Source organism: Stegastes partitus, unplaced genomic scaffold (genome assembly GCF_000690725.1).
Source record: "Stegastes partitus isolate 25-593 unplaced genomic scaffold, Stegastes_partitus-1.0.2 Scaffold27, whole genome shotgun sequence".
Classification (NCBI taxonomy): Eukaryota; Metazoa; Chordata; class Actinopteri; family Pomacentridae; genus Stegastes; species Stegastes partitus.
Genome location: NW_007577758.1, coordinates 13,919 through 38,436, shown reverse-complemented (window position 1 = coordinate 38,436; position 24,518 = coordinate 13,919). Strand labels below are relative to the sequence as shown.

At 40.2% G+C, this 24,518-nt stretch overlaps 2 protein-coding genes across 2 annotated transcripts in view; both read left to right on the top strand.

Annotated features, from left to right (window-relative positions):
• LOC103369141 (1-phosphatidylinositol 4,5-bisphosphate phosphodiesterase beta-1) overlaps positions 1–16,640 on the top strand; it is a 41,985-nt gene extending 25,345 nt beyond the window's left edge. The window contains exons 17-32 of the mRNA XM_008297785.1: positions 498–582; positions 1,162–1,286; positions 2,236–2,390; positions 3,067–3,234; positions 4,223–4,322; positions 5,085–5,189; positions 5,896–6,008; positions 6,079–6,229; positions 7,226–7,279; positions 9,314–9,491; positions 11,339–11,471; positions 11,890–11,966; positions 13,301–13,390; positions 13,549–13,606; positions 13,758–13,844; positions 15,795–16,640. Coding sequence (XP_008296007.1) covers positions 498–582; positions 1,162–1,286; positions 2,236–2,390; positions 3,067–3,234; positions 4,223–4,322; positions 5,085–5,189; positions 5,896–6,008; positions 6,079–6,229; positions 7,226–7,279; positions 9,314–9,491; positions 11,339–11,471; positions 11,890–11,966; positions 13,301–13,390; positions 13,549–13,606; positions 13,758–13,844; positions 15,795–15,947 — 1,832 coding nt within the window. The 3' untranslated portion in view covers positions 15,948–16,640. The remainder of the gene's footprint in view (positions 1–497; positions 583–1,161; positions 1,287–2,235; positions 2,391–3,066; positions 3,235–4,222; positions 4,323–5,084; positions 5,190–5,895; positions 6,009–6,078; positions 6,230–7,225; positions 7,280–9,313; positions 9,492–11,338; positions 11,472–11,889; positions 11,967–13,300; positions 13,391–13,548; positions 13,607–13,757; positions 13,845–15,794) is intronic.
• Positions 16,641–23,622: 6,982 nt separating this feature from the next.
• napba (N-ethylmaleimide-sensitive factor attachment protein, beta a) overlaps positions 23,623–24,518 on the top strand; it is a 13,271-nt gene continuing 12,375 nt past the window's right edge. The window contains exon 1 of the mRNA XM_008297774.1: positions 23,623–23,819. Within this exon, the coding sequence (XP_008295996.1) occupies positions 23,722–23,819 (98 nt within the window). The 5' untranslated portion in view covers positions 23,623–23,721. The remainder of the gene's footprint in view (positions 23,820–24,518) is intronic.

Genomic DNA, 24,518 nt, shown 5'->3' with positions numbered 1-24,518 from the left:
TTCTACATAAGAACAGAGTGAACGCTGTGACCTGGACAAGAATGTGGTCTGACTGGAATCTAATAGAACTCCTGTTTCAAAGAGAAAAGTGGAGCAACTCAACCCCTCCAGCAAAGAGCAGCTTAAGAAAATGTGTAATCCTGAAGGTGGACGCAGGAAGTAGTGAAGAAACTAATGATTGACTTCTGCTGCATCGAGGTCCGACTGTGGGGCTTGAATTTTTAATATAGTAAATTTAAATTTTTACATCAGAGCAAATACTCTACTGTTCTACTTAGAAGTAATCTGATTACTGTAATTTGGTCCAGTGTTGAATCCTTTGATATTTAAGTGATGTTTCTTCTGTTTCATGCTGTATCTAATATATCATTTTTTGGTCCTACTTTTCCAGACAGAATGTGAAATAATGTGTGAGGGAGACTTTTATGAAGCTGGTGTCGCTGTAGCCGAAGTAATTGCTCAGAGTTGTGCGTCTTCTCCTGTTTTCTGTTGTGTAGAGGCGGCCCGCTGTTACCACATGTCGTCTTTTGTGGAGACCAAAGCTTTGGAGCATCTCACAAAGTCACCAGTGGAGTTTGTGGAGTATCCCTGGCGACGGTTGCCGCGGTGACAGCATGCCATGGCAACCACTTCTACGCTTTCTTTGTGTTCTTCTTCTTCTTCCTCTTTTGATGCCTTTTTTTTACTGCAAAAAAAAAAAAAACCTTCAGAAATCCGAAGGTTTAGATTGAATTTTAATGTCAATAGCAGCAGTGTTGTCGCTGGAGGAGTCCATACCGACGTGTACCACAAAAGTGTCGCATTGCCGACACGTAAACAGATTTCTGTTTTACATGTCAGCGGCCTTATGTCCCATCATGACCCCTCAGATCTTCTTCTGCTGGCTTTCTGGCTCCACAAAACCAAAAATGAAAATTGGTGTAGCTTTTTTTTTTTTTTTAAGCTGTGAAATAGTCCAACCAAAGATATCAGATCTATTTTCAGCCTTGACTTTTATTTAGTTCAACCTACTGTCATATATGTGATGTTATTTATATTTAAAGCTCGTTCTTTAGTATTTAATTTGCTTGTATAGTTTTTATTTAGTGTTTTCTTCTGGGATTAATGAGGGGAAAACGAACGAACCAACTCTGTAATGATCCTCAACCTTCCATCAACCAGATATAATAAATCTCAGCTGAGCCGAATCTACCCGAAAGGAACCAGAGTGGATTCGTCGAACTTTATGCCTCAACTGTTCTGGAACGCCGGATGTCAGCTGGTGGCGCTCAACTACCAAACCATCGGTAAACGTTCAGGCGCCTTTAATGTAGAAACGTTTGTCTTTTAAAGTCACCAACAAATTCCGACAGATTCAGTTTGGGAGTTAAGTTTTGGCGTTCAAGGGCTTTAATTTATAGTAATTTATAGTAATTTATAGTAATTTATCTAAACGTGATTAGGGAGCATTTATGATTGCTGGTATAGCGTTTAACTTCTCTAACTTTCTATATAGTAGAACAGAATGATGTTTGGGATTCCACTGGGAAAACAACAAACAAACAAACAAACAAACAAAAAAACCCCCTGTAAACTGTAAAATAAAAAAAATAATAAAAAAGAAAGACTAAATACAACAATTTTCCACAATTAAAATACATTTTCTAGCCTTTTTTTAATGTTTAATGAGGGACATTTATTTGGCAAAAAACTATGAAATTACCTTTTTATATTTTATATATTAATTATTGAGATTGATTGTGATATGTGGTGATTTGTTATAATATTTTAGACATTTTTCTATAATAATATTTCTAATTTTAGAAATGTATTTATAGTATGAAACTGAATTTGATCTATTAAATAAAAATGGGAATGTCTGTGAAAAAAATTCTTTAATAAAACATGGGAATCATTTTAATGTTATTTTCTATTAGACAAGAAAATTCACAGGAAATTTGAAATGTAAAATTGCTTCTTTTTTCCCCCCATTTGGGGGAATGTTGCAGACTTAGATCCCCTCCCTGTTTAAGATGACTTCTCTTTATCACAAACTGATGAAGATCCAGCCCTGAAACATCAAAAATAAACTTAATTTTGACAGTTAGATGCTGTGCCGGAGTCTAGGGTTAAGCTTATTCTATACATGATGCAAAGAGTTTTGATTTTTGCTGACTGAAAATGAATCTAAATTCTAAGTAATCCCTTTTCCTTTCATCCTGTATCTCTAAACCTAACGTCATCTTCTTGATCCAGACTTGTCCATGCAGCTGAACCTCTTCATGTTCGAGTACAACGGTCGTAGCGGCTACAGGCTGAAGCCGGAGTTCATGAGGCGTCCGGACAAACACTTCGACCCGTTTGCAGAAAACACGGTGGACGGCATCGTGGCGAACACGCTCTCTGTCAAGGTAAATCTGTTTATTCTGGTTATGCAGATTTCTTTTTGCAACTGATGTTCGAGTAAAAGTCAAGCAGTTATTGATAAAGATGCCCAATGTCTTGTAGCATCTTTTTTTCCGTTCTGATCAGAAAAATGTAAAAACAATTACGACTGTCAAGATGAAATTCAATTAATTTCAATTTCAATTAATCATTAACTCCACAGAAGTCTATGTCATGATGCCTGTGGACAGTTAATTATCTTGTCCTAATATTGCTGTTTTGTCACCACACACATAACTTTGGTTCCAATAACAACATAACAACAATAAGAGGCTCCACCTGGTGGAACAACCAGGTACTACAGCTGAGCTATGCTACATTTACTGACATCATGTAGAGATTACAGGTGTTCTCCATCTGTTGGAGCTGGTGGAGTGATGATACTGGAAAATGATTTTTTTTCTTATACTTTGCAGAGCTATTCAGTTGAAGTGTGTATTTGTGTAAATGTGATCAGATTGGGGGTTAAAATCCTTTACGATAGCACACTTCGACTCCACACTGAACCTTTTCACATTTCTGCAGCCCTCAACAGAAAACGCTTCAGTTTACACACAACAGAGATCATCACTGATGTCGTCCACGTGTACGTTCTCAACACATTTCTAAGAGTTTTATTTTTTCTATTTCTGCCCGTCACAGGTGATTTCAGGCCAGTTCGTGACGGAGCGGAGGGTTGGCGTCTACGTGGAGGTGGAGATGTTCGGACTTCCTGCAGACACCAGGAGAAAAGCCCTGAAGACCAAAACCTCTCAGAACAACAACGCCGTCAATCCGGTGTGGGACGAAGAGCCGATTGTGTTCAAAAAGGTGAGACACATGCCATGTGATCACTAATATTCAGAATTACAAGTCTAGGAGCCTCGTTTGTTGCAACAGCGCCACCTACCAAACCGGATGATCACTAAAGTGCTAGCTAGTGGTTTTAAGGGTTTATTTCATCCAACTGATAGATTTAAAGACAGTTCCATCCAAAACTGTTGTCTTTTTTAGCCATTGTCTGTGGGCTAGTAAAGCTATCTGGAGTAAACGAGTGGTCGCCTCGTTATCTGAGCCAACAAAGAAAAACAAAGGTCCTACAGCTGCAGTCCTGAAGAAGCTGCCTGCTGGTGACATACTGCTAAAAACTCACAGTAAAATACAGTAGAACAGTCCTGAATCTCTGCAGTGTTACTACTGTCAGTAAATTAAACAGTTAATGACAGTTAATGCATTTTACTTTTTGCAGTAAACTTCTGGCACCTGTGGTTGTCATTTAAGTACATTTAATTACTGTATATGTGATTATAGAACCCTAGAATATGAGGTTTACTGTTTAATTCTGTATCTAGACTTTCCAGTAATGTACGTATTTTGTGTTGCCACTCTATTCAACATTAACTGTAGTTATTTGTTTTCAACAGACACCATAAATAACTCTTTAATCTTTATGACTGAAGGTTGAGAACTCTGTTTAATAGTTAAAAATGCTTATAGCACAAATTAAGATAATATATAAAATAGAATATGACAAATTGTAGTTTAATAGATGCATTTTAGAAACCAAGACAAAATCATTTAACTCAATGTTTTAAAAAAAAATAAAAATAAAAACAGTATAAGCTGATCCAGTCCCAGTTTGAAGCAGTGCTCCCTGCTGTGCAAAACTTGTTTTTGCCTCCAAAAATGCAACAGATTTACATTTTTCAACCATATTTTGGACAAACCGGATAGGCCGTGGTTGTATTTCTTTCGGTAGCTGATCACAGTCTGGTATCGTGTGATTCTTATTAACGCTGCGACTTCGACTCTCTCTCAGGTGATCCTTCCCACTCTGGCTTCTCTGAGAATCGCTGCTTTTGAGGAGAGCGGGAAGTTTATTGGTCATCGAATTATTCCAGTTTCTGCCATCAGACCCGGTATTTCCCTCGTGTTTATTTCAAGCCTTCATTAACACTCCTTTGTTCGTATTTAAATTTTTTGTTATCTGAGGTGTTCGCTGCTGTGGTATCTGAGTTACATTCTGTTTTCTGCTTTTTATTAACCCTCTGAACCACAAAAACAAGCCAGCGACGTTGAGAGGCATGTTGTCTTCATAAAATTACCAAACTTAAAGAATTTAGCAGAGCGAGAAACTGTAAAAACATGAAAAAAAATCTTGTGCTTTTAGCTTTCCATCAGTCTTTGAACTAATCAGGAGTAATGCACTGTTCAATTTGGACAATTAACTAAATCTGAGCCTAAAATTGCGATATTTCTGCACGCCTACTCACACTCGCTACGCTTCCAGTTTCCCAGAAGCCACTTGGGGTTCAGAGGGTTCAGAAGAAATGGGTTCTGCTCGTGTAAATGCAGGACAATGTCAGAAAACTTGACAGCACTTTCCTGAACTGTAATTATGATGTACTGTGTCAAAAGGTAGCGCAGAGTAGAAAACTGCCATTTTCTCAGATGCATTTTACCTCCTGGGAGAAGCACTTTTTAAAAAATCCAGAGACCTGACGCTGCTTTTACCACTTTAACTGGAATAACTGATCATTTTTGCTTCTAATGTGACTTCACTTGTGCTTTAGCTTCTCTCTCTGCCCTCATGTTGCCTGGTTATGAGATATCGTATATTTACGTGCTTTAATAACCCAGACGATGGTTGTATCAGTACTATATCAGGTTTTTCTCTGCAGGTTATCGTTACATCGGCTTGAGGAATGAAAAGAATCAGTCTCTGATCCTACCGGCTGTGTTCGTCTACATCGAAGTCAAAGATTACGTCCCGGATACGTTTGCAGGTACAAACTTCTGTTCCTGGTGGAGTCAGACAGCTAATTGATAACTGTGACCAAAGTCTTATTAATTAGTTTTCAGCAAATCGCTGGAGGCAAAATTCCTTTGCTAATTTTTTTCTCTTTATGCAAACAAACTGCATTAGAAGGCATCAAGAGTAAAATAAGATTTAGAAATTAACCTTAAAAATCTGAAACAACTGCTAAAGTTCTGTGTTTTTAATTGCTAATAAAGGTCATGAGATAATTATAGTTTAAAGCGTATAAGATGACCAGTTAAATCTCCAGACTTTAGCTCGTTTAGTTTGGCTGCTGATCACTTTGTTCAGTAGATTAAATCTCTAAAAGTCTGAACAAGAGCTTCAATTAAATCTACAGATAAAGTTAAATCATGCACACTTTAATAAAAAACAGTATTTCAATAATCTTAGTCGTATTTTGGTTAAAACTACCTGGTTGTATGTGGTTCACTGGTGAGGTTGTGTCTGTTTGGGACCAACAGCTGTAGACAAAAGATTGAGTAAAAACACATTCACCCAAAAAGTATGTAAAAGTACGACTTGGTTTCTGTAATTTAACAAGAAAGAAAAAAATCTTGCATGAATTGTTTTTAATGTAAAGCATTGTTTTGCATTGTATTTGTAATCACTGTGTTAATGAACTCGTCCAGCGAGCAGCTCAGCATTCATGTGTTTCTTCACTCTTCCTCCAGATGTGATCGAGGCTCTGTCCAACCCCATCCGATACGTGAACCTCCTGGAGCAGCGCTCCAAACAGCTGGCAGCTCTGACTCTGGAGGACGGCGAGGAGGACACGCAGCCGGAGGTCAGTTTGTGCTTCATTCAGTCTTCATCGTCAGAGCTGAACGTCTCACTCTAAGTCTTCTTATGTCCAGGATGAAGTCGACAACAGCGCCGAGCGGAAGAACGATCTCAAATCGGCTCCGCTGGAGAACGGACTGAGTCCCACCTCTGGCCCAGCAGGCCACACCCCCATCGCCACCACACCTAAAGCTTCTGCAGCCAATCAGCAGGCAACTACCACAGGTAGTACATTTTATACACATATGCTAATATTATGCATTTACCAGGGAAAGAACTACCTCTAAAAGTACGTACGTTCAAGTTTTGTTGCAGAATCATTTAATATTTGTTATCTCCTGATACCGAGTCCCAATCTGACACCATTTTCTAATGATACACCCTTCGAGTACAATAAAGTTATTAAAATCTATCCAGTTTGCATCCTCTACCACTAAATATCTCTGCAGTGCATTCAGAAAAATACTGCATTTGTTGGTCAGGACCCTCGTAGTAAAGCTCCAGCAAAACACAATCTGATACGTAGAGGTAGAGGGTAAATGTAGAGTTAGAGGGTAAAGGTACAGTTAGAGGGTAAAGGTAGAGTTAGAGGGTAGGATGTTGTGAGGCTCCAACAGATGGAGAAACTCTGTATTCTCTCCATGATGTCCGTCAACGTATCGTAGACCAGCTGTAGTACCTGGTTGTTCCACCAGGTGGAGCCTCTCACTGTCTAATACTGTAGAGACCAGAGGAGGCGTCACTCAGACTACAGTTCATGTTGGCAGCAGAGAGCATTGTGGGAGTTTAGCAGCAACAGAACCATGACAGAGACTCCTGTGACGCTTAATGAGATCCAACCAGATTCATGTGTTTAAGACAAACTGGGAATATCCTCATTTCCTGTGTTCCACATGTACCAGAGCCACCACTGTAGCCCAAATCATGCACCTGTTTACTAAAACAGCAACATTAGAACAGCATAAATGTCCTCTGTGCTTCGTTTGCATCATCAATTAATCAGTTATCGATTCATATTGAACTATTTATAAAGGAAATTACTCACCAGCATCCTGCCAAACGTTGTGCTTTTCCTCCACGACGATTTGTTAATAAATGCTTTGATCAAATCGAGACATCGCTGTAAAAACACGCTGCTAAAACTTAGGATAAAGACATTTTTAAAATTTTTATTGTGTTGTTTGTTTTGTTGTTGCTGATTTTCTGTTTTCTGTGTTTTAGAAACGGCCAAACCAGCAGCAAAGACTGAGGACCTGGTTTTAAGCATTTTGATAGGTCAGTTTCTACATTATGCTTTCTAATAATTTGTTCATGGTTTCAACACTGAGTATTAATGGTTTATGCAACTATGGCCACTCAGGGGACAAGTTTTGGGTTTGTCTTGCTGGTTCTGGTGGCTTCCATTAATTCCCTTACCTGAATATTTAGTTTTAGCAAAGCTTTGAGTATTTTCACTCCTCAAAATAAATATCTATCCATCCATTATCTCTACACCTTAATCCTCACTAGGGTGGTGGGGGGCTGGAGTCTATCCCAGCTGACTCAGGGTGAAGGCAGGTTCACCTGGACAGGTAACCAGTCTATCACAGGGCTACACTTAGAGACAGACAACCAAGCACACTCACATTCACACCTACGGACAATTTACAATCACCAATTAACCTCAACATGTTTCTGGACTGTGGGAGGAAGCCGGAGAACCCGGAGAGAACCCACGCTGCACGGGGAGAACATGGAGACTCCACGCAGAAAGATCCCGGTGCCCTCCAAAATAAATATAAGACAGAAAAACTTAACGACAGAGGAAGGGAACAGCAGGTTGTTGCACATTACAAGATGCCTCATGCTTGGTTCGTATTAAAGATGGGTTTTTTTACAGAGCTTTTCTGTGCAGAGGTCGCTCAAGAGAGTTCAAAAGCTTCAGTTTGTGTCTTTAGTCAGCAATATATGTCATTTCAACAGTCAGTACATCATGTTAATGCACCTAAACACACCATCAGTGGTGTTTCTGTCGGTCTTCAGCTGTTTGGGGTCTTTGAACATCACGTATCGTCGCCCAGGTGACCCACCGGGGGAAGATGAAGCCACCCACAGTTGTCTATTACATAAAATATCCACACGTCTGTCAAAACACAGCTTTTAATGTGACTCATGCAGATCTGAAGCGTCTGAAACAATAATGTCAACATTAAAACACCCACTGAAGTCCTGTCAGCTGCCCACAGCTTCCTCTCTGTCGCATTCTTTCCTTTGACTTTAAGAAAAACCTGCAGCTTCGCGCGGCGGCAGCAAAAATGATGAGCGAAGAACTGCAGCAGCTTCACTAAAGCAGGATCTGGTGGTTAAATAATGTTCTGGGTTCTCTGATCTGTCTAAAAGGTCGGCTCTTCCACACAGATTCCAGGTTTGTATGGTGGGATTGTTTGTGTTAAAGCTTCTCTGGATGAATCTGAGCTTCATCGCAGCTGCCAGGACGTTTCTATTGAGAAAAGCTTCTGCCACTGTTTAGAAAAGGTGCTTCTGAGAACGTTGTAAATCATTTTCAGTTCAGAAATGTGGGTTCTTCTGCTGCCTTAACAACTGATTGAACCGTTCAAAGTTATCCGATGAGTAGTGAAAATGTAAAACTTCATAAATAACTAAATAAAACTGAACTGAATTGAAAACTTGAGTTAAATCAAGTGAAGACAGTGAGTTGAATCAACAAATGAAGTTTTTTTCTTCATTTAACTTTGAGAAATCGCGGCCTCAGCTGAGCATTTTGCTAATTTCAAAGAACAAGGTTGAATTTCTGAACTGGTGAGAGCGTTTGTTGGAAAACAAAACAGAATTCACACATCTGTAAGTTTTATTTTGGTAAAAAATCAAAAGGTATCATTAGTTTTTAACTGATAGTCTCTTAGATTAAGGGAATTAGTCTGTAAGATCTAAGTTTAAGCCTTCAAAGGTATCTGTTTATTGATATTTATTAATTTAAGTTACACAATATGACATTTTTAACCTGTTAAGTTAATGATACAGACTACTATTGCATTGTTTATAACATAAACTAATGTTAACTGTAATTATGTTGTTGATAACTGGTGTTTTTCAGTTTGGTTTGAAAGTAAAAATCAGACATTTATTTACAACAATTACATGAGAAAAGATGATGTTTAACAGGGCAGGTTCAAACAGAAGCTTCAGGACAGTAAATCATGTTTAATATGTGATGTCACGATACGTCTCAGCCGTCTGAGCCGTAACAGAAAACAATATAACGATGTCAGTAACAGAGTTTACTGTCTCTGTGGTCACTGGTGCCAACAGACGTCCCGGTTTGCTGCATGGAGAATCTGCAGCAGAGCAAAGTCTACCAGAAGGAGCAGCGACGCCAGTTCAAGGAGCTGAAGGAGCTGGTGAGGAGACACCAGAAGAAAACCGCCGAACTGCTGCGAGAGTTCAACAACAAGTACAAGAAGACGGCGAGACAGTGCAGCAAGAGCAGGTACACAAACACACCAACACACTGTGTTGTTTCTGTAGCTGATGCCTTTTGTCCCATTGAAGTCGAGTTGGCAGGAAAATATAAAACCAACGTGGATATTTTTAGCCACGAGAGTGAAGGTATAAAGACAACAGATTATCCCTGACGGCTACTGTTCAGGGTTTTCTGAGAAATATCTGTGACTGTAACTGGACAAAGACGGCAGGAAAATGGTCTTTTCTGACTTAGAGATAAAGTTTAGGATCTAATTTCTCTTATTGTGGATAGAAAAGGGTTCAGTTTAGCCAACTGTACACAAAGAGTTCAACTAGTAACAAATCCTGTTCAAGTGTGGCTTTAAAGGTAAATGACATTGACCTTTTTATGTAATTATTTATTTTAAATTCTACATGTTAGTGTTTACTATTATGCACCAAAAAGTCAAATTCCTGCATGTGAAACAATACTTGACGATAAAACCGAGTCTGATTCTGAAAGAGAAATATCAACTATGAATCATCACACTGATAAATGACCACCAGCCCCTCCAGAGTTCAGTGTATGAATACCGTCAGCATCTAAGACTCCATGAAGTGTTCATGTGTATATATGACAGATAATCAGCTACATGACCACAGAACACGTCACCAGTCCAGAACCAGTCCAGAACCAGCATAAAACCAGGCACAAACTAGTTCTAAAACCAGCCCCAAAACATCATGAAAACATTCAAAAACCAGTCCAAAGACCACCTTAAATTCTAAAACTAGTTCAATACCCATCATAAACCAAGAAAAAGAAAAAAGTCATAAAAGTCCAGCACCGGCTTGGAACTAGTCCAAAAACTATGCCAGAATGAGTCCAAAACCAGTCCAGAACCATTCCAAAAGCAGTCCAAAAAGCACTTTAAAACTAATCCAACACCAGCATAAAACCAGTCCCAAACTAGTTCAAAAACTAGTCCAAAGACCAAACAAAAAGAGTCCAAAACTGGTTTAAAATCCACCATAAACCAAGAAAAAAAACAGTCCAGCACCGGCTTGGAACCAATCTAAAAACTAGGCCAGAATGAGTCTAAAACCTGTCAAAGATCACTCAAGAACTGGTCTAAAACCAGTCCAAAACCAGTCAAAGACCACTCAAAAACCAGTCTAGAATCAATGTCCAAACCTCATCACCTGAGCTCAGCATCGTCACGTCTCATTCGTCTGTGAAATCATTTTGGCTGCAGAAACTCAACCAGAGAATTTCTGCTACGACTGAATCTATGATAGAAGCTGGTCTGTGATCTCCACATCTCGGCTTTGATCTGATGGAAAACCAGCATCATAATCGGCTCCGGCGGGCAACTGGTCACGTTTGTTGGACATCAGAAAGTTAGAGGACGGACATTACGTTGATGGTTTTAAGCTGCACAGAGCAGATGGAAGATGTTTGGCATCGTATAGGTGATGTGGATGTCGTTGATGTACAGATGGTTTGTTCAGGGAAACGCAAAAGACAAAGAACATCTGTATTTCATTGATGGAAGTACCAATACCCAGATATGCTGGAATAAAATCCTCATGGCTGTTTGTCTTGTTCATTCGTCGCCATCACTGGAACAAAACAACACTCGTCCTCATGTTTGCAGAAACTTCAGCGTCCTTCTATCGGCTAAAATGCCCCTACAGACTCTTCAGATACCATCTGTGGACGCTCTGGATGGAAACGACATCCTACAAAATGTTCATCAACCGAGTCTTTCAGGAAGAGTCGGACAACTTTCACCAAACAGCATCGACAACCTTATGAACCCTCTGCGTCGGATTTCTGCTCGGTGTCAAAGTGAGGGGAACATCCTTAACGTTTTAAATCTGTGTTTTTAGGGCTTCTTGTTCGGACAGCGAGAAAGACGAACGTCTGCAGCAGCTGAGAGACGAACAGCAGCAGCAGCTTCTGGCTCTGAGGCAGGAACAGTACTACAGCCAGAAGTACCTGCAGAGGGAACACATCAAAACGGTAAAGACCAACCAAACAAACCAAACCTCAGCAGAAGACCCAACGTTACACTAAGTTACATCTGGATGATCCGTCCCAAGTTCCTGCTCTGTTGTAAAGAGTTTGTTTGACAAAATAACATTCCCACAATGCTAATGAAGCCAGAATTTTTCTTGCTTAGAGGAATTTTGATGCCCCAAATGATAAAGAAATGATTAAGAATAATACATTTAAAATCAGGTAAATCCATGATGAATATAACATCATCAACAAAAGCAAGAATTAAAATCTTAGCTGTGAGTTTAGGTGTTTTACACATAGTTCCCCACCACCCAGCTCCTACGGTTGGTAGTTCTACGTTGTAAAGGATCCAGTTTGAAGTAAATTCAGTGATTTTGTTTTTTTTAAAACACGAATGTAAAACGTTTGTTTCCTCCAGCTGACAGAACGTCTCACCAGTCTGGCCGAGGAGAGCCACAACACCCAGATGAAGAAACTCAAAGACATCTGTGACAAGTAAGATGAAAATCCGTGACTAAAGTCTCCCGAGACTAAAGAATCGCAGCGTTAAAGCTGTTTTCATAACCGCAGACACAATGAAGCGTCTGATTCATAGAGAGCGGATCAGACAAGAATTACAGAACCCGTATTCTGCACATTTGCAGGTGTGTAATTTTATTTTTGGAGTCTACTAGAATACATTTAGATGCCTCCATGTTTCTCCTGCTGTGTTTTGCTGCAGAACCTCGAGAGAGCGTAAAAAACTTTTTTTTTTTTGTGCACTTGCAATCAACTTCCTCTAATGCAACACTTCAAAATGTGCACAACATATGTTATAGAAGCATTGCTTGTCTGTGAGCTTTGAGGTTTGTAAGCGTGCAGATGTTTTACATGCACAAAAAACAACAACAAACCAGATGACAGAAAACCTCCACCCCACAAAAAGAAAAGCATCATATTGGCTCCATAGACTCTGGATGTTTCTGGATGTTTGGATATGAAGTCCTGCAGCTCTGTGGAAACAGGAGCACCATGAAGAAGGAGAGAGAACTCCGAGACGTCTTCTGTGACAGAAACGACAAAGTTAGAATGACAGATATTTTTGGTTATTTATTTTGCAAAAAAAATGGAAGAACTTGGACTCGACATTTCCAAACATGTCACAGGTGTTACCAGCACCGACTCCATTTACTGGAGATATTTACTTATTTTCTTCCTCATCTTCTCTCTGCTCGGTGCAAACTCTGCCTGCAGTTCAGCCAAGAAGTCCGTGAGTTTTTGCGATGTGACCATTTGTCACTAATGACTTCATGGTTGTGCCAAGAAGTGCAGATTTTTATTTATTTATTTTACAGAATCTGGTTCAAGCAAATGCTTTATTTTTGTCACATTTTTAAGTGAGACATAGAATAAAGTGATTTAAAAAAAAAAAAAAAATCATAATTTTAAGCACAGATTTGGTGATGTTTTCAGCCATGAGTGACTAATTTAAGAGCTGTTGCTGATTCTTTTCACAGTTTTGGGATGAAAACAATTGTAATTTTATAGATTTTATGAAATAGCATGGCTTTGTTTTTATTTTAAAAAGTTAAAAAGCTGCTTTTTGTGACTTAAGATTTGAAGAAGAGAGAACTTGCCACTAAATGCCAGTTGCATTTGTGCACAGATTGTTCTTTGGATTCTTGACTTAAGGTAAATTTGCCCTTTAAAAATGTGTTCTACATTATATTGAGTGTAGATTTTATTATTCTCTTTTACCAAACACAGCTCAGAAAGCGTAATAAAGGTTAGAACAGGTATTTTCACTCCCCCAACGTTCGCTTTAATCTTTCCTCCTGATGCTGCTGCAGGGAGAAGAAGGAGCTGAAGAGGCAGATGGATCGACGGAGAACAGAGAAGATCAACCAGGCGAAGACCAAAGAGAAACATCTGGCAGAGGAGTACGATCCATAAACACACAAACATTTATCCACCGCAGCTCAGCTCACACCTGCTGCAGCGACTTCAGCCGCTGATGCATCCAGTTACTGCTGTCAGAAGAGAAAAATGTTTATTCCAAACCCGACCGAGCTCAGCCCATCTGTCTGTGTGTTTCCAGGGAGAAGATTGAGATCAATAAGTCCTACGTCAACGAAGTCGTCCAGAACATAAAGCGGGTGAGCAGCAGGCGGCGAATCTGGGTTCAGGGAGTTTATCGAGGGCTTTTCTATAAACTGGAATCTGAAAGCGTTGCGGCTGCAGCGTCGCCTCCGTGTGTCTGCCGTAAAACGCTTCATAAAACTCTGTGATTGTCTGTTTTATCTTCAGCTCGAGGAGACTCAGACAAAACGCCACGACCAGCTGGTGGAGCAGCACAACGAGCTGCTGCAGGAGATACAGGACCAGAAACCAAAGGTACCACACGAATCAATCACTGAAGCCCATTGATTGTTGGAGTTATGTTCAATCAGTTGTGTTTCCGTCATTAGAAATCTACTGGGCAAATAAAGCTTCACTATAAATCTTGACTTTGGTGTTGTTATGAATGATTCGAGGCCTCGCTGTACAAATGTAAACGTTGTGTTTCAGTTTGTTGCGTCTTTCTGGTCCTTCCTCGGTGAAAGGCACCACTTTGCCCACTTTCATGCTCGGATGCGCTGCACAGCGAGAACTTTCTGGAGCGCTGAGCTCCAAGCTGGTGCTGCTGTCTGTGGTTCAACGCCCACACAGCTCGGCGTTGACGTCAGCGCTCGGCGTTTGAATGATGCAACGTGCCCTCTGGCAGCCATCTTAGAGCCGCTAAACTGTTGGCAGTAATGGCCGACAACAGCTGGTTGCTTTTTCTAAATGTGCAGCCCATCTGTCCCGACAGTAGGAGACAAACAAAGCGAATGTGTGTGTTGTTTTTAACTGGAGGGATGAGTCATCTCCGAATCTGTGTTCCTCAACTTGGTAGCTGCACAAATCGTCAGCAAAAGATCTGAGAGCGATGAGTTGCTTTACTGGGTCACCGACCAGGGGCGACTTCGGAAGTACAAATCAGAAGATCACAACAAAACCAAGAGACACAACTGAACTCTAGTCATTGTGTTGTTGTTTAGAGGTTTGTTGAAAACTATTTCAACATGAAGAAATGTCACGCTGACATACTTTAGTTTATTAACTACCTGCTATGCAAAGACCAGTGCTGTTAACGTTTTGGGTGATCGCTGTTCAAAATGGTGCAGCAGAAGAGATTCAGCAGATTGTTAAGGGAAGAAAAGTTCATCAATAAGCATCGTGAACTTGGGATATTGTTAGAAATACACATTCAGAGTTCATTTATGAGTTTAATATTTTGAATTCTAGCCTGTGTGATAATTTATCAAACTCATGGTGCAATAAAATCTGTTTTCTTTGTGACAACCTGTTGTCATATTTTAGTTTATTGATTAAATATAACGCTTCATTAATGTCACTGGTGCAAATCTCCTGCAGTAGAATGGAAAAATCTGTGAGATACAGAAGATTAATATGACAGAAAAAAATATTTGGACTTCAGTAAACGGATCACATTTTACAGTGAAATGATATCAAGCTTCTGTGGTTACCTGTAGCTCACCTGTCTGAAGAAGAGTCTGCAGTGTTATTGACTGTTAGATCCTGATCAGGTCTGTCTCCATGCAGGGTATAAATGATCAATATATTGATCCTGCTGGCATCTGATGCTGCAGGTATTAAATAAACTCAGAGGAAATATTTCCAAACAGCTGGAAGCAACAAACTAAACTCCAGCGTTTCCTTCGTTAACTAAAGCCACTGACATCTGAGTTCCAGTAAACACTAAACCTGACCTATCAGTCCCATTGGGGGCCAATCAGGCCGACCAGCCTCACTGCTTCATAGGTTTGTCCAGATTTACTTGCTTTCTGTTTATAATTCTCTGCACTTTTCGGCCTTTCCCTCCAAAAACACGAAACTCTCAAGTCTCCATAAGGCCGTCCTTGCTTTTGCTAGTCTAATGGCAGGATGCCTGATGTTTTTAAGTTAGAAATCTCCCCATCCACCCACTCGTATCAGCTGGGTGCCCGATTTGTTGATCTGCATTCACCTTGAAAAGACAGATTTCTTGTGGTTTTCCCACTTCTCCTCCATTAGTGTTGCTGAGATTACTCCCATTTTGTCATCAACCTCTTACATCTCTTAAAATCTATCTATATATGCTGTCATAATTATATCCTACAACTGATGATTAGTACAATTGCAAATGAGCATGATGAGTTAGTTTTGCTGTAACATACGTAACGTGAGTTATCGTCACAATGTTGAATCAAAAAGTAAAGAACACAGTTATAAATCAGTGTATCTCCCCTCGTGGTTGTGCAGCTGCAGGCCGCCGTGGAGGCAGAGTTCCAGGAGAAGTTCCAGTGTTTGCCCGGAGAGATCGAAGAGTTCCTGCAGGACAGGAAGGTGGAGGTCAGAGGTCACAGCAAGTCCAGACCGTCGACGCCCCACGAAGCTCTTTCTGAGGAGGACTGAAGGGAGCGAACGGACGAATCGAGGAGGGAACTGAGCAGAAGGTAGCGGGTTGATGTGCCGATGAGGGAGTAAATAATCCAGATTACAAAGACTGTTACTTTCCTTTTTAATGGAAGAACGCTTTAAGAATTTATTTTTCGATTCCATTTTCCTCGCATGAACTTTGCTGTACTTCAGCGTTTAATCATTTAGTCTTATTTTCTGTCATCTGTTACTTTGACAGACAACTGAAACCCAACAGTTTGTACTGCATGACAACTCTATCTATCAATCTATCTATCTATCTATTGATCTATCATCTATCTATCTATCTATCTATCTGATCACACATAAACTCGAGGCCTGTCTCTGTCTTATATACACATGCAGAGACGTTATACCTTCGACAGCTTTTGCGTTGGTCACAATCAGTGCTGATACACTTATAATATACAAGCATCACTGCTCTATTCTATAATTATCATTCTTCTTTTTTTTACTCACATTCGCACACATTCCTACGTGGAAAGCTGCACAATACGTCCACAGTCTGATCTGTCGGCTCAGCTGGAGGTGATGACTTTGCTCAAAGGCTCCTCGGCTTTGGCGGTGATGATGATAATCCGCCACATCTTGTTTGTTTGGAAAACTAAACTGCAGCTACAAAAGCTAACGTTGCGTAAGATACGAAGACGATGCAAACATCATAGCATCTGTTTTTAACGCTTAAACTCTCTCTGGTTGTCGATGAAACCCCTAAAAACTCATTTCTGTGTGTCAAAGTTACATATTTAGAAGGTTTTTTTTCATTAAATTACTCCCTTACAGCCTTAAAATGTCTTAACTCTACGCCATCGCTGTCCTCGCTGCAACCCGAGCACACCAGCTCTGTATGTTCAAACCAGAAACTGATTCTAAACAAAAACCATGATACAGAAAGCTGCAACCTTCAAGCTGACAGAACTGGTTCTTTAGGTTTGTTACGTATGAAACAAGACGTGTTTTTGTCATCGGCCATCAGTAGCCCTGGTGTTGGCTACTTGGTTTTTACTCATGAAATGTGAAAAAACACCACATGGGTGTGTTGGCGATGTAATTTTCACTTGAAGGCATCTTTACTTACTTCTTATGTAAATGTCAGACAGACTGTTTTAATGGCTTGAATTTTAAAAAATACAAAAACATACGAGGGTTGTTTGAACAGTTCAGAGACCGCCATTAAAAATCAGTCTGGTGTAAATTTGGCCGCCTACCCTGTTGAAGTTTTGTCCTGGTGCAGCGATGCTCTGCTCCCAGCGCTCCTGCAGCATCTACAGAGCTCCCTGGGAGTCTCCTTGTTCTGTGACGAGCGCCGAATCTCTCAACCTGTGTCAAAAGAGCGACTCTTCAGCTTGACTTTCATTTAGGAGAAGAAGGAAACCGGTGAGTTGTGGTTCTTTCACTGTGAAATCTGCTGTTTCTCCTCTGGATGGTAGCTGCAAACCCTCCACGCTTCACCGCTGCCACAGGAGTGATATCTGCCGACTGTGAAAGTCTCTGAACTTTTGATGAAGCCCCTTTCTTCAGCATTCAGAAAGTTTAAGTCGTCACGGCTGCCTCAAAGAACGACAATTCAAACCACAATCTGATTCTGAACCTTTAAACAGTTCTTAGAAGTCAAAATGTTTTCGTCATGACAGAACTGTTGTTTTTTTTTTAAATTATAGGGCCATGATTTTATGATACATCAGTGCATCTGCTGTCATGTAGTATTTCTATCATCCAGCCCTTTTTTGTGTGTGTGTGTGAAAGACAGTCAACCAAATAACAGGTGAGACTTTAACGAGGACTGAACCTTTATTCAGAGTGTCAGCGAGGACGTCGACGCACTTGTTGTAGAGTGGCTTTGAACAAAGAAATCCGCAGCGACTGAAAACCTGCCGGTACTTTGTATTACTTTGTACTGTGATCATTCAAGTAGATTGATTGATTATATACTTGTTTGTTTATGTATTTATTAATGAGATTTTTGGGAGAAAATGGAATCTGAATGGTGATTTTCTGCTAAAAAAAAAAAAGAGACTGTTAGCTGAAGACGTGTATGGACTTCCACAGAGAGACGTCGGGTCAAAGAACAAAACTCTTGCAGATTAGTCTGTTTTTGATGTCTATGTTTCTGTGCAGGTACACACTTAGTAACTCTGACCGCTTCATGAAAGGGTTGCAAGATAAAATTTCCAATTTATTGATTTAGATCAATCTTTTAAGTTGCAACGATATTTTGGTGGGTTCGGTTGCCATCATTTACTGATAATTTACTATAATAATTCTGGTAATTGCATCAACTTAACATTGTGTGTAATTTAAACTCAAATACGGTGATTTAAAACTAAATTCAAGTTGAGGTAATGGAATAAAATTGGCTTGATAACGTTATTTTTGAGGTCAGGATTTCAAGTCCTCCATTTTTACTTAACTTTTTTTTTTTTTAATTTGCCAAATTAAAACTCATAACTATTGCAATTTAACACAAAATACTTTAAAATTCTTTTAAACAAATCCAGAAATAATACTCGACACTTGTGTTTATGCCACCAGTCATTCAGTAAGTGGTAATTATGAAAACCTTGAGTTGTAGAGACAAACCTAATTCCTCTGACTCAGTGCAATTTGTTGGTATTTTCATTAGAAGTTGTCATGACTCAAAAAGATTGATGCAAAGTGTTGCTTTGATTTTTATTTTTGTTGTCGTTGAACCCAAATGCTAACGTTTTAGCAGCAACACTGGACTGCTGCACATTTGATGTGGCAGCTGGACGAGACAGGAAATCAAAAGTCTGCTGCCGCTGCATGACTTCTTCGTTTTGATGTGAAAATCAGACACAGTTTTGATGAATTTATCAGCTGTTATTTTCACAATATTTAAGGACATAATTTCTAAAGTGTTTTACTTTGTTGTAAAAAATGTAAAAGAGCTTGTCACTCTTTGTACAGTGATCTTCCAGAACAATATTCGCTGGAACATTTTTCATGACTTGTTTTTCTTCTGGACTAAGGCCTACGTTGCGTTCAACAACCTTTTTGCAGGGAACCTTTATTTCAAATTTACGTCGATTAAAGTTGAACGCTTTGGGACCACAGTCTGTACCTGACCTCGTAAAGGTAGCCTGCAGTGAAGCTTTCATGGCAATATATACACTCGGCGTGCAGAGTACCTCATCATTCACCAAATTATCAGTTTTAAACACGTTCAGATCTGCAGAGTGGCCGAGGTTCTCCAGCAAAAGCGCCTTGTTGAACGCACCCCTGCTTTAGCGACTATACTGAGCATGCTTTATTGTCTTGGATTTCTCCACCAGTTGAATTGTTTCTTGGTTTTGCTGAATGCTATTTTAAGACCAGTTGAAAGACTATTAAAGTATTTGATCTAAAAACGAGGTGTTGTTGCGTTTCTCGTGCTGGATATCTGAGCTGCTGCTGCTGCTGTGTTGACTTTACAGGAGAAGATGCACCGTCGAGGCGTGTCGGAGGAGGTAATTACTGCTGTCAGCCGCATCAACGTGAGCCCACCGACTTCCTGTTTGCCCACAAAACTTTGCTGCTGCTGCTGTGTGAGCGGGATAACGTGGGTTTTTGCAGAGGAGCGCTGAGGCTGTGGTGGGGGAGGAAGGTGGAGGAGGGTTTTCAAGCTGAGAGACAGTCTGTCACAGTGGATGTGTTGGACTGAATCTCTGCTCGTGGATTCAACAGAAAATCTAGAAAATATGCAAATCATTAACCAGAACACACATATTGTATTTAAAAAATTTTTATAATGTGGCTGATCTAATCATGTCTTCACCTACGAGTAGAATCTTTACCACAGAGGTGATTCTAGTGTTATTTCTAATTTTTGCACAACTTTCAGTAGAACCTAAATTTGTTCTAATCCTTAAAACTTTACTTTTAACATTTTGTCAAAACCCCAAAACTTTAGGTATAGATCTCAAACCAAAATACAAATTTCTGTGATAAGTATTCTGTGATTGTTTACATCTCGTCTGTAAAGTGACTCGGTGACATCATGGGCTCTTTAATCAGTCCTTCTGGTCTGAGAAGTGAAGTTTGTCATCCGTCAGATCAACCAAATGTTATTTTATTTAGTTTTCTTTGCAGAAACACCAACAAATTGTAATTGCACCAGCGTGAGGTAATTCACAGCTGTTACTCCTGAACAGACAGAGGAGAAAACAACAACCACCAAACACCAGTCTATCAGAGATGTTAATTAGAATCGTTGTGATAACGACAGTAAATACAAGCCAGTTATTGGTGGTGACACTTTCGTGCTGACTTTAGCCAAAGCTGGCACTGTTCAACAACAAAAAAGTCATGTTTTAGCAGCTGGGATGCAAAATTATTCCAGAAAATAATGGAAAATATTTATCTTGTATATCGTAAAACAAAAAGGAAACTAATTTGATCGATCTAGTTTTATTAGTTTTTTATTGATTCGTGGGTGCATTTAACGCTCTTTTTATGTAAGACAAAAGGAAACTTCACAGCTGTGGGTTTTTAATGTTATTTATAGACAAATGAAGTCACTGAATTATTGGTTCCTGTTTTGTTTCAATTAAGAGTAAAGCTGGTTTCTTGGCTTTGATTCTCCAAGTTTCATGAACTCTGGAAAGTGGGACAGTGGCGCCATCTATGCTTTGACCCCTGACCTGCTATATTACTCCTGATTTACAGCTTTTGAAAGACTTTGCAGCTGAATTGCAAAGATCGTCCTCCATTGGGGATTTCGCCTGTCCAGGTAAATGGTTTTCTCATTCCTTTTATTATTTTTTAAAGAGGATTGCCAGCAGATCAGGTACCAAAGTGCTGTCTTCCAACTGGATCCTGATGACAAAGTGGCTTTCAGTCCAGATTATGTCATCAAGAAGCTTTCTCAGCAATAATCTGTTGGTTCTCAGCTAGAAGAAGCTGTCAGCTGGGCTTCAAGGCACACCATTATCTAAACAGTTTAACTAGTTTAGAGCTTTTTTTTCATGCATTAACTCATCTCATTTAACCTTAAACAGCTTGTTGCATGTATTGTCTTTATTGATATCCATTCTATAATTGTGCAGACATTGAGTCCACAGAACATCTTGAACTAGAAATCTTTGTACAGTAGTCCAGAATTGTGCTGACAGTAAGATGTAAGTTGACTGCTTTCCTCAGAGAAAGAAACTTTCAGTTTGCATCAGAATAGATTGACTTGCTTCATCGATGGCGTAAGTTCAGGCACTTGGGAATACATTTTGGACGGCCTGGTATCCAGACTTGGGGTCAAAATTTGTTGTAATTTATGAAAGCATGCGATGTGATATATGTCACCACTGACATTAACAGTGTTAGGCAGAAATATCTGTACATATATTTTTAAAAAACCAACTAAATATTGCTCAACAAGTGACCCCAGTGATATCTCGGACAGAAATATTTCATTGCAGAATAGATATGATCACTCAGAATAGCATCGTATTGATTTGCAGTGAGACTTTCCTCTAAAAAGAACCGAACCACGTCACTGTCGGGGTTAACAGTTCAGGTTTTTGAACCACTTTCGCTAAATTTACAGCAGCTGAAGGCCTACACAAAGCTAAAACAGAAGTGAATATTGAATTTAGATTAAAAAGAAAAAATGACTCGAGAGATAACACAGTGCCCCATGTTTGCTTGGTCTGTAGAAATGCAGCTGTTTGCTTCATTTACCCGCTAAACTGTTGTGTTGTTAGCTTGATTCTTCTGCCCTCTAGTGGCTAAAAACAGAAAATGCCAAATTCATGTTAATCTTGTTTCATCTTGCACATATTCCAACAGAAACTACAAATACCACCTCAAAACCAAAATGCTTTATTATAGTTGCTGGTATTGTTTATATTTCGTGGGACTCTGTGTTGTCATGTGTTCTCTAATCAGTCCTTCAGATCTGAGACGTGAAGTTCGTCATCTGTCAGATTAATAGTCAGGTGTTGTTTTTGTATTGTTTCATTTGCAGGGACAGTGATAAACTGACATCGTACCAGACTTAACTAGCAGTTAATTTACAGCTGTTACCCCAGGACAAAAAATGAAACAGAAAAAAACAATCAACCACAGAACAGAACAGCAACCACAAATCCCCAACCAGTGTGAGATAATACACTTGGTAAAGTAAATATGACAAAGACAAGACAATCGCTGGTGGTGGCACATTATCTAACCTCAGTTGTACGTGAGACTGTGTGTATATGGATGGATGGATGGATAAGAACATATTTTACATTTGATCTTTTTTTTTTCATGATTTTTTGGGGCTGGAAATTACATAAACAAGTGACAAAATATAGTAAGACATTGTGGTCAAGATTTTAACAATACATTTTCGGCTATTTATAAAAACGTTCTTTATAGCTCATCATAAACCTGGAGTAGAGTTCACCAAAGGGCATGTGGGAGATGTTACATTCACCTGGAAGGAGGTTCTTCAGTCTAATGAGACTAAATTAAGCTTTTTTTCATCAAGCTAGACTCTATGTTTGGTGGACACTAAACATTGCACATCATCCCAAACACAACATTTCCACCATGAAGCACGGTGGTGGCATCATCATGATGTGAAGTACGGTGGTGGCACCTAAGACTTGGAGAAGACTTGTTTTCCAAGACAATGAGCCGAAGCAAACAGCCAAAGCTCCACAGAGATGGTTTAAAGACAACAAGGTGAATGTTCTGGAGGCCCAGTCAGAGTCCAGACTTTAGTCCAACTGACAATTAGTGTCTGGACTTGAAAAGTTCGGTTCACTCATGATCTTTGTGATGTCTGACAATACTTAGGACGTTTAACAAAAAAAAATTAGGTGAAATTGCAGCGTCCAGATGTTCAGGCTGATGGAGACGAACACAGGCTGGAGGCCAAAGGTGCATCTAATAAATAGTGACTGGGAGGTGTTGAATATTCATACAGTCGCTCAATTTATGCTTTTTATTTTTTATGAATTAGCATTGGTTTGTAGAAATCTGTTTTCACTTTGACGTGATGGAATCATTTTTTGTAAATTCTTGTCATGAAGCCAAATTAAATTGATGACAATTCAGTGTTGAAATGCAATAAAAAGGGGAAAACTGCTAAGAGAAGGTGAATAGTTTCATTAGGCACTGCACATATCTATTCTTTTGAGGTAATTTTATTGTTTTTACTCATTAATGTCCTTCATTAACAATTAAGCAGCTCAAAATGCATGAACTCATTTAAAAAGTAATAATAACAACAAAAAAAAACCTTAAAGCTACAACATGTATAAATGTATTTCAAATATGTTAAGACTGAATTTTTTTAAATTGAGATATTTATTTCTATTAGTGTTTTTTTTTCAGTGCACATGCTATAGAAAGGCAATGATCCCAAACATTGTTCTCCATCATTAACATGTTCAACATGACGTCTTTTGCTGTTTGTTGCAGCCACGAGACACCTGCTGGGTAAACAAAGATTCACTTCAAACCAAAATGTGGAATGGCTATAAATAATTCTGGGCTCAGCTGCTTCATCTTCTGTGATTCACATTCAGTTTGGATGTTTGACTTCACCTGCACCGGTCGGCTGTTGTTCCTCTTCTGTCCAGCAGATGGCGCCACCGAGCCCCGGGTGACCTTCCTCCGCGGCCGTCGAAGAAGAGCTGCAGCCCCTCAGCATCAGCACCAGCAGAGACGTCTCCCCTCATCTCCGCTCCGCTCCGCTTCTCCGTCCACTGCGGAACATCGGCCCGTTTTCCTCCCATCCCTCCTCCAGCGGCAGACCCAGCTCGCCATGGACAACTCCGGCAAAGAGAAGGAGGCCATGCAGCTGATGGCCGACGCCGACAAGAAGGTCAAAGCGTCCGGATCCTTCCTCGGAGGGATGTTCGGGTAAAGGATGCTCTTCTCTGTTTACCAGCGTCGCTCATTTTGGTTTGATGGGGGAGGGCTTCCTGGGCGCAGGGCCCGTCAGAGCCTGACCGGACCGCTGTGTTATTTATTCCTGCTCTGGCTGCACCACAGGCGGCTCTGGTGCATCCTCATTAAACTCTGCTTTCACCGCTTTCGTGTTTTGCATCGTGATCCGTCCTTACATCCGTGCAGGAGCTGTAACTTTCATCGTGACATTGTCTGCTTTTGACGTGTTATTTCGCAGCGCCACAGCGGTGCGGGGAATGCGGGCTGTCGGTGTGGCCTTCGTGTCAGACTGTGAGTGATGTGAGCGGCTCCGAGGCAGCGTGAGGCCGAGCAGAGGATGCAGGGAGGCGGGCAGAGCAGCGCAGTCAGGACGGCGGGGATGCGGGGGACGAGTGTGTGTCTGTGTGTGTCATTGTGTAGGTGTGGAGACCAGCCCTGACATAACATCTGTGTTTTAAGGATATTTGTAGTTGTGAGGGTGTTTTGCAAGACAATGCTAGGACAGACTGCTTGGGCCATAATGAACGTGATAAAGATGTGTGTGTGTGTGTGTGTGTGTGTGTGTGTGTGTGTGTGTGTGTGTGTGTGTGTGTGGATGGGAGTGGGCTCGTGGCCTTCCTATGTGTGGGAGGGGCTGATGTTTACAAGTAAAATGGAAACACAAATGGAGTA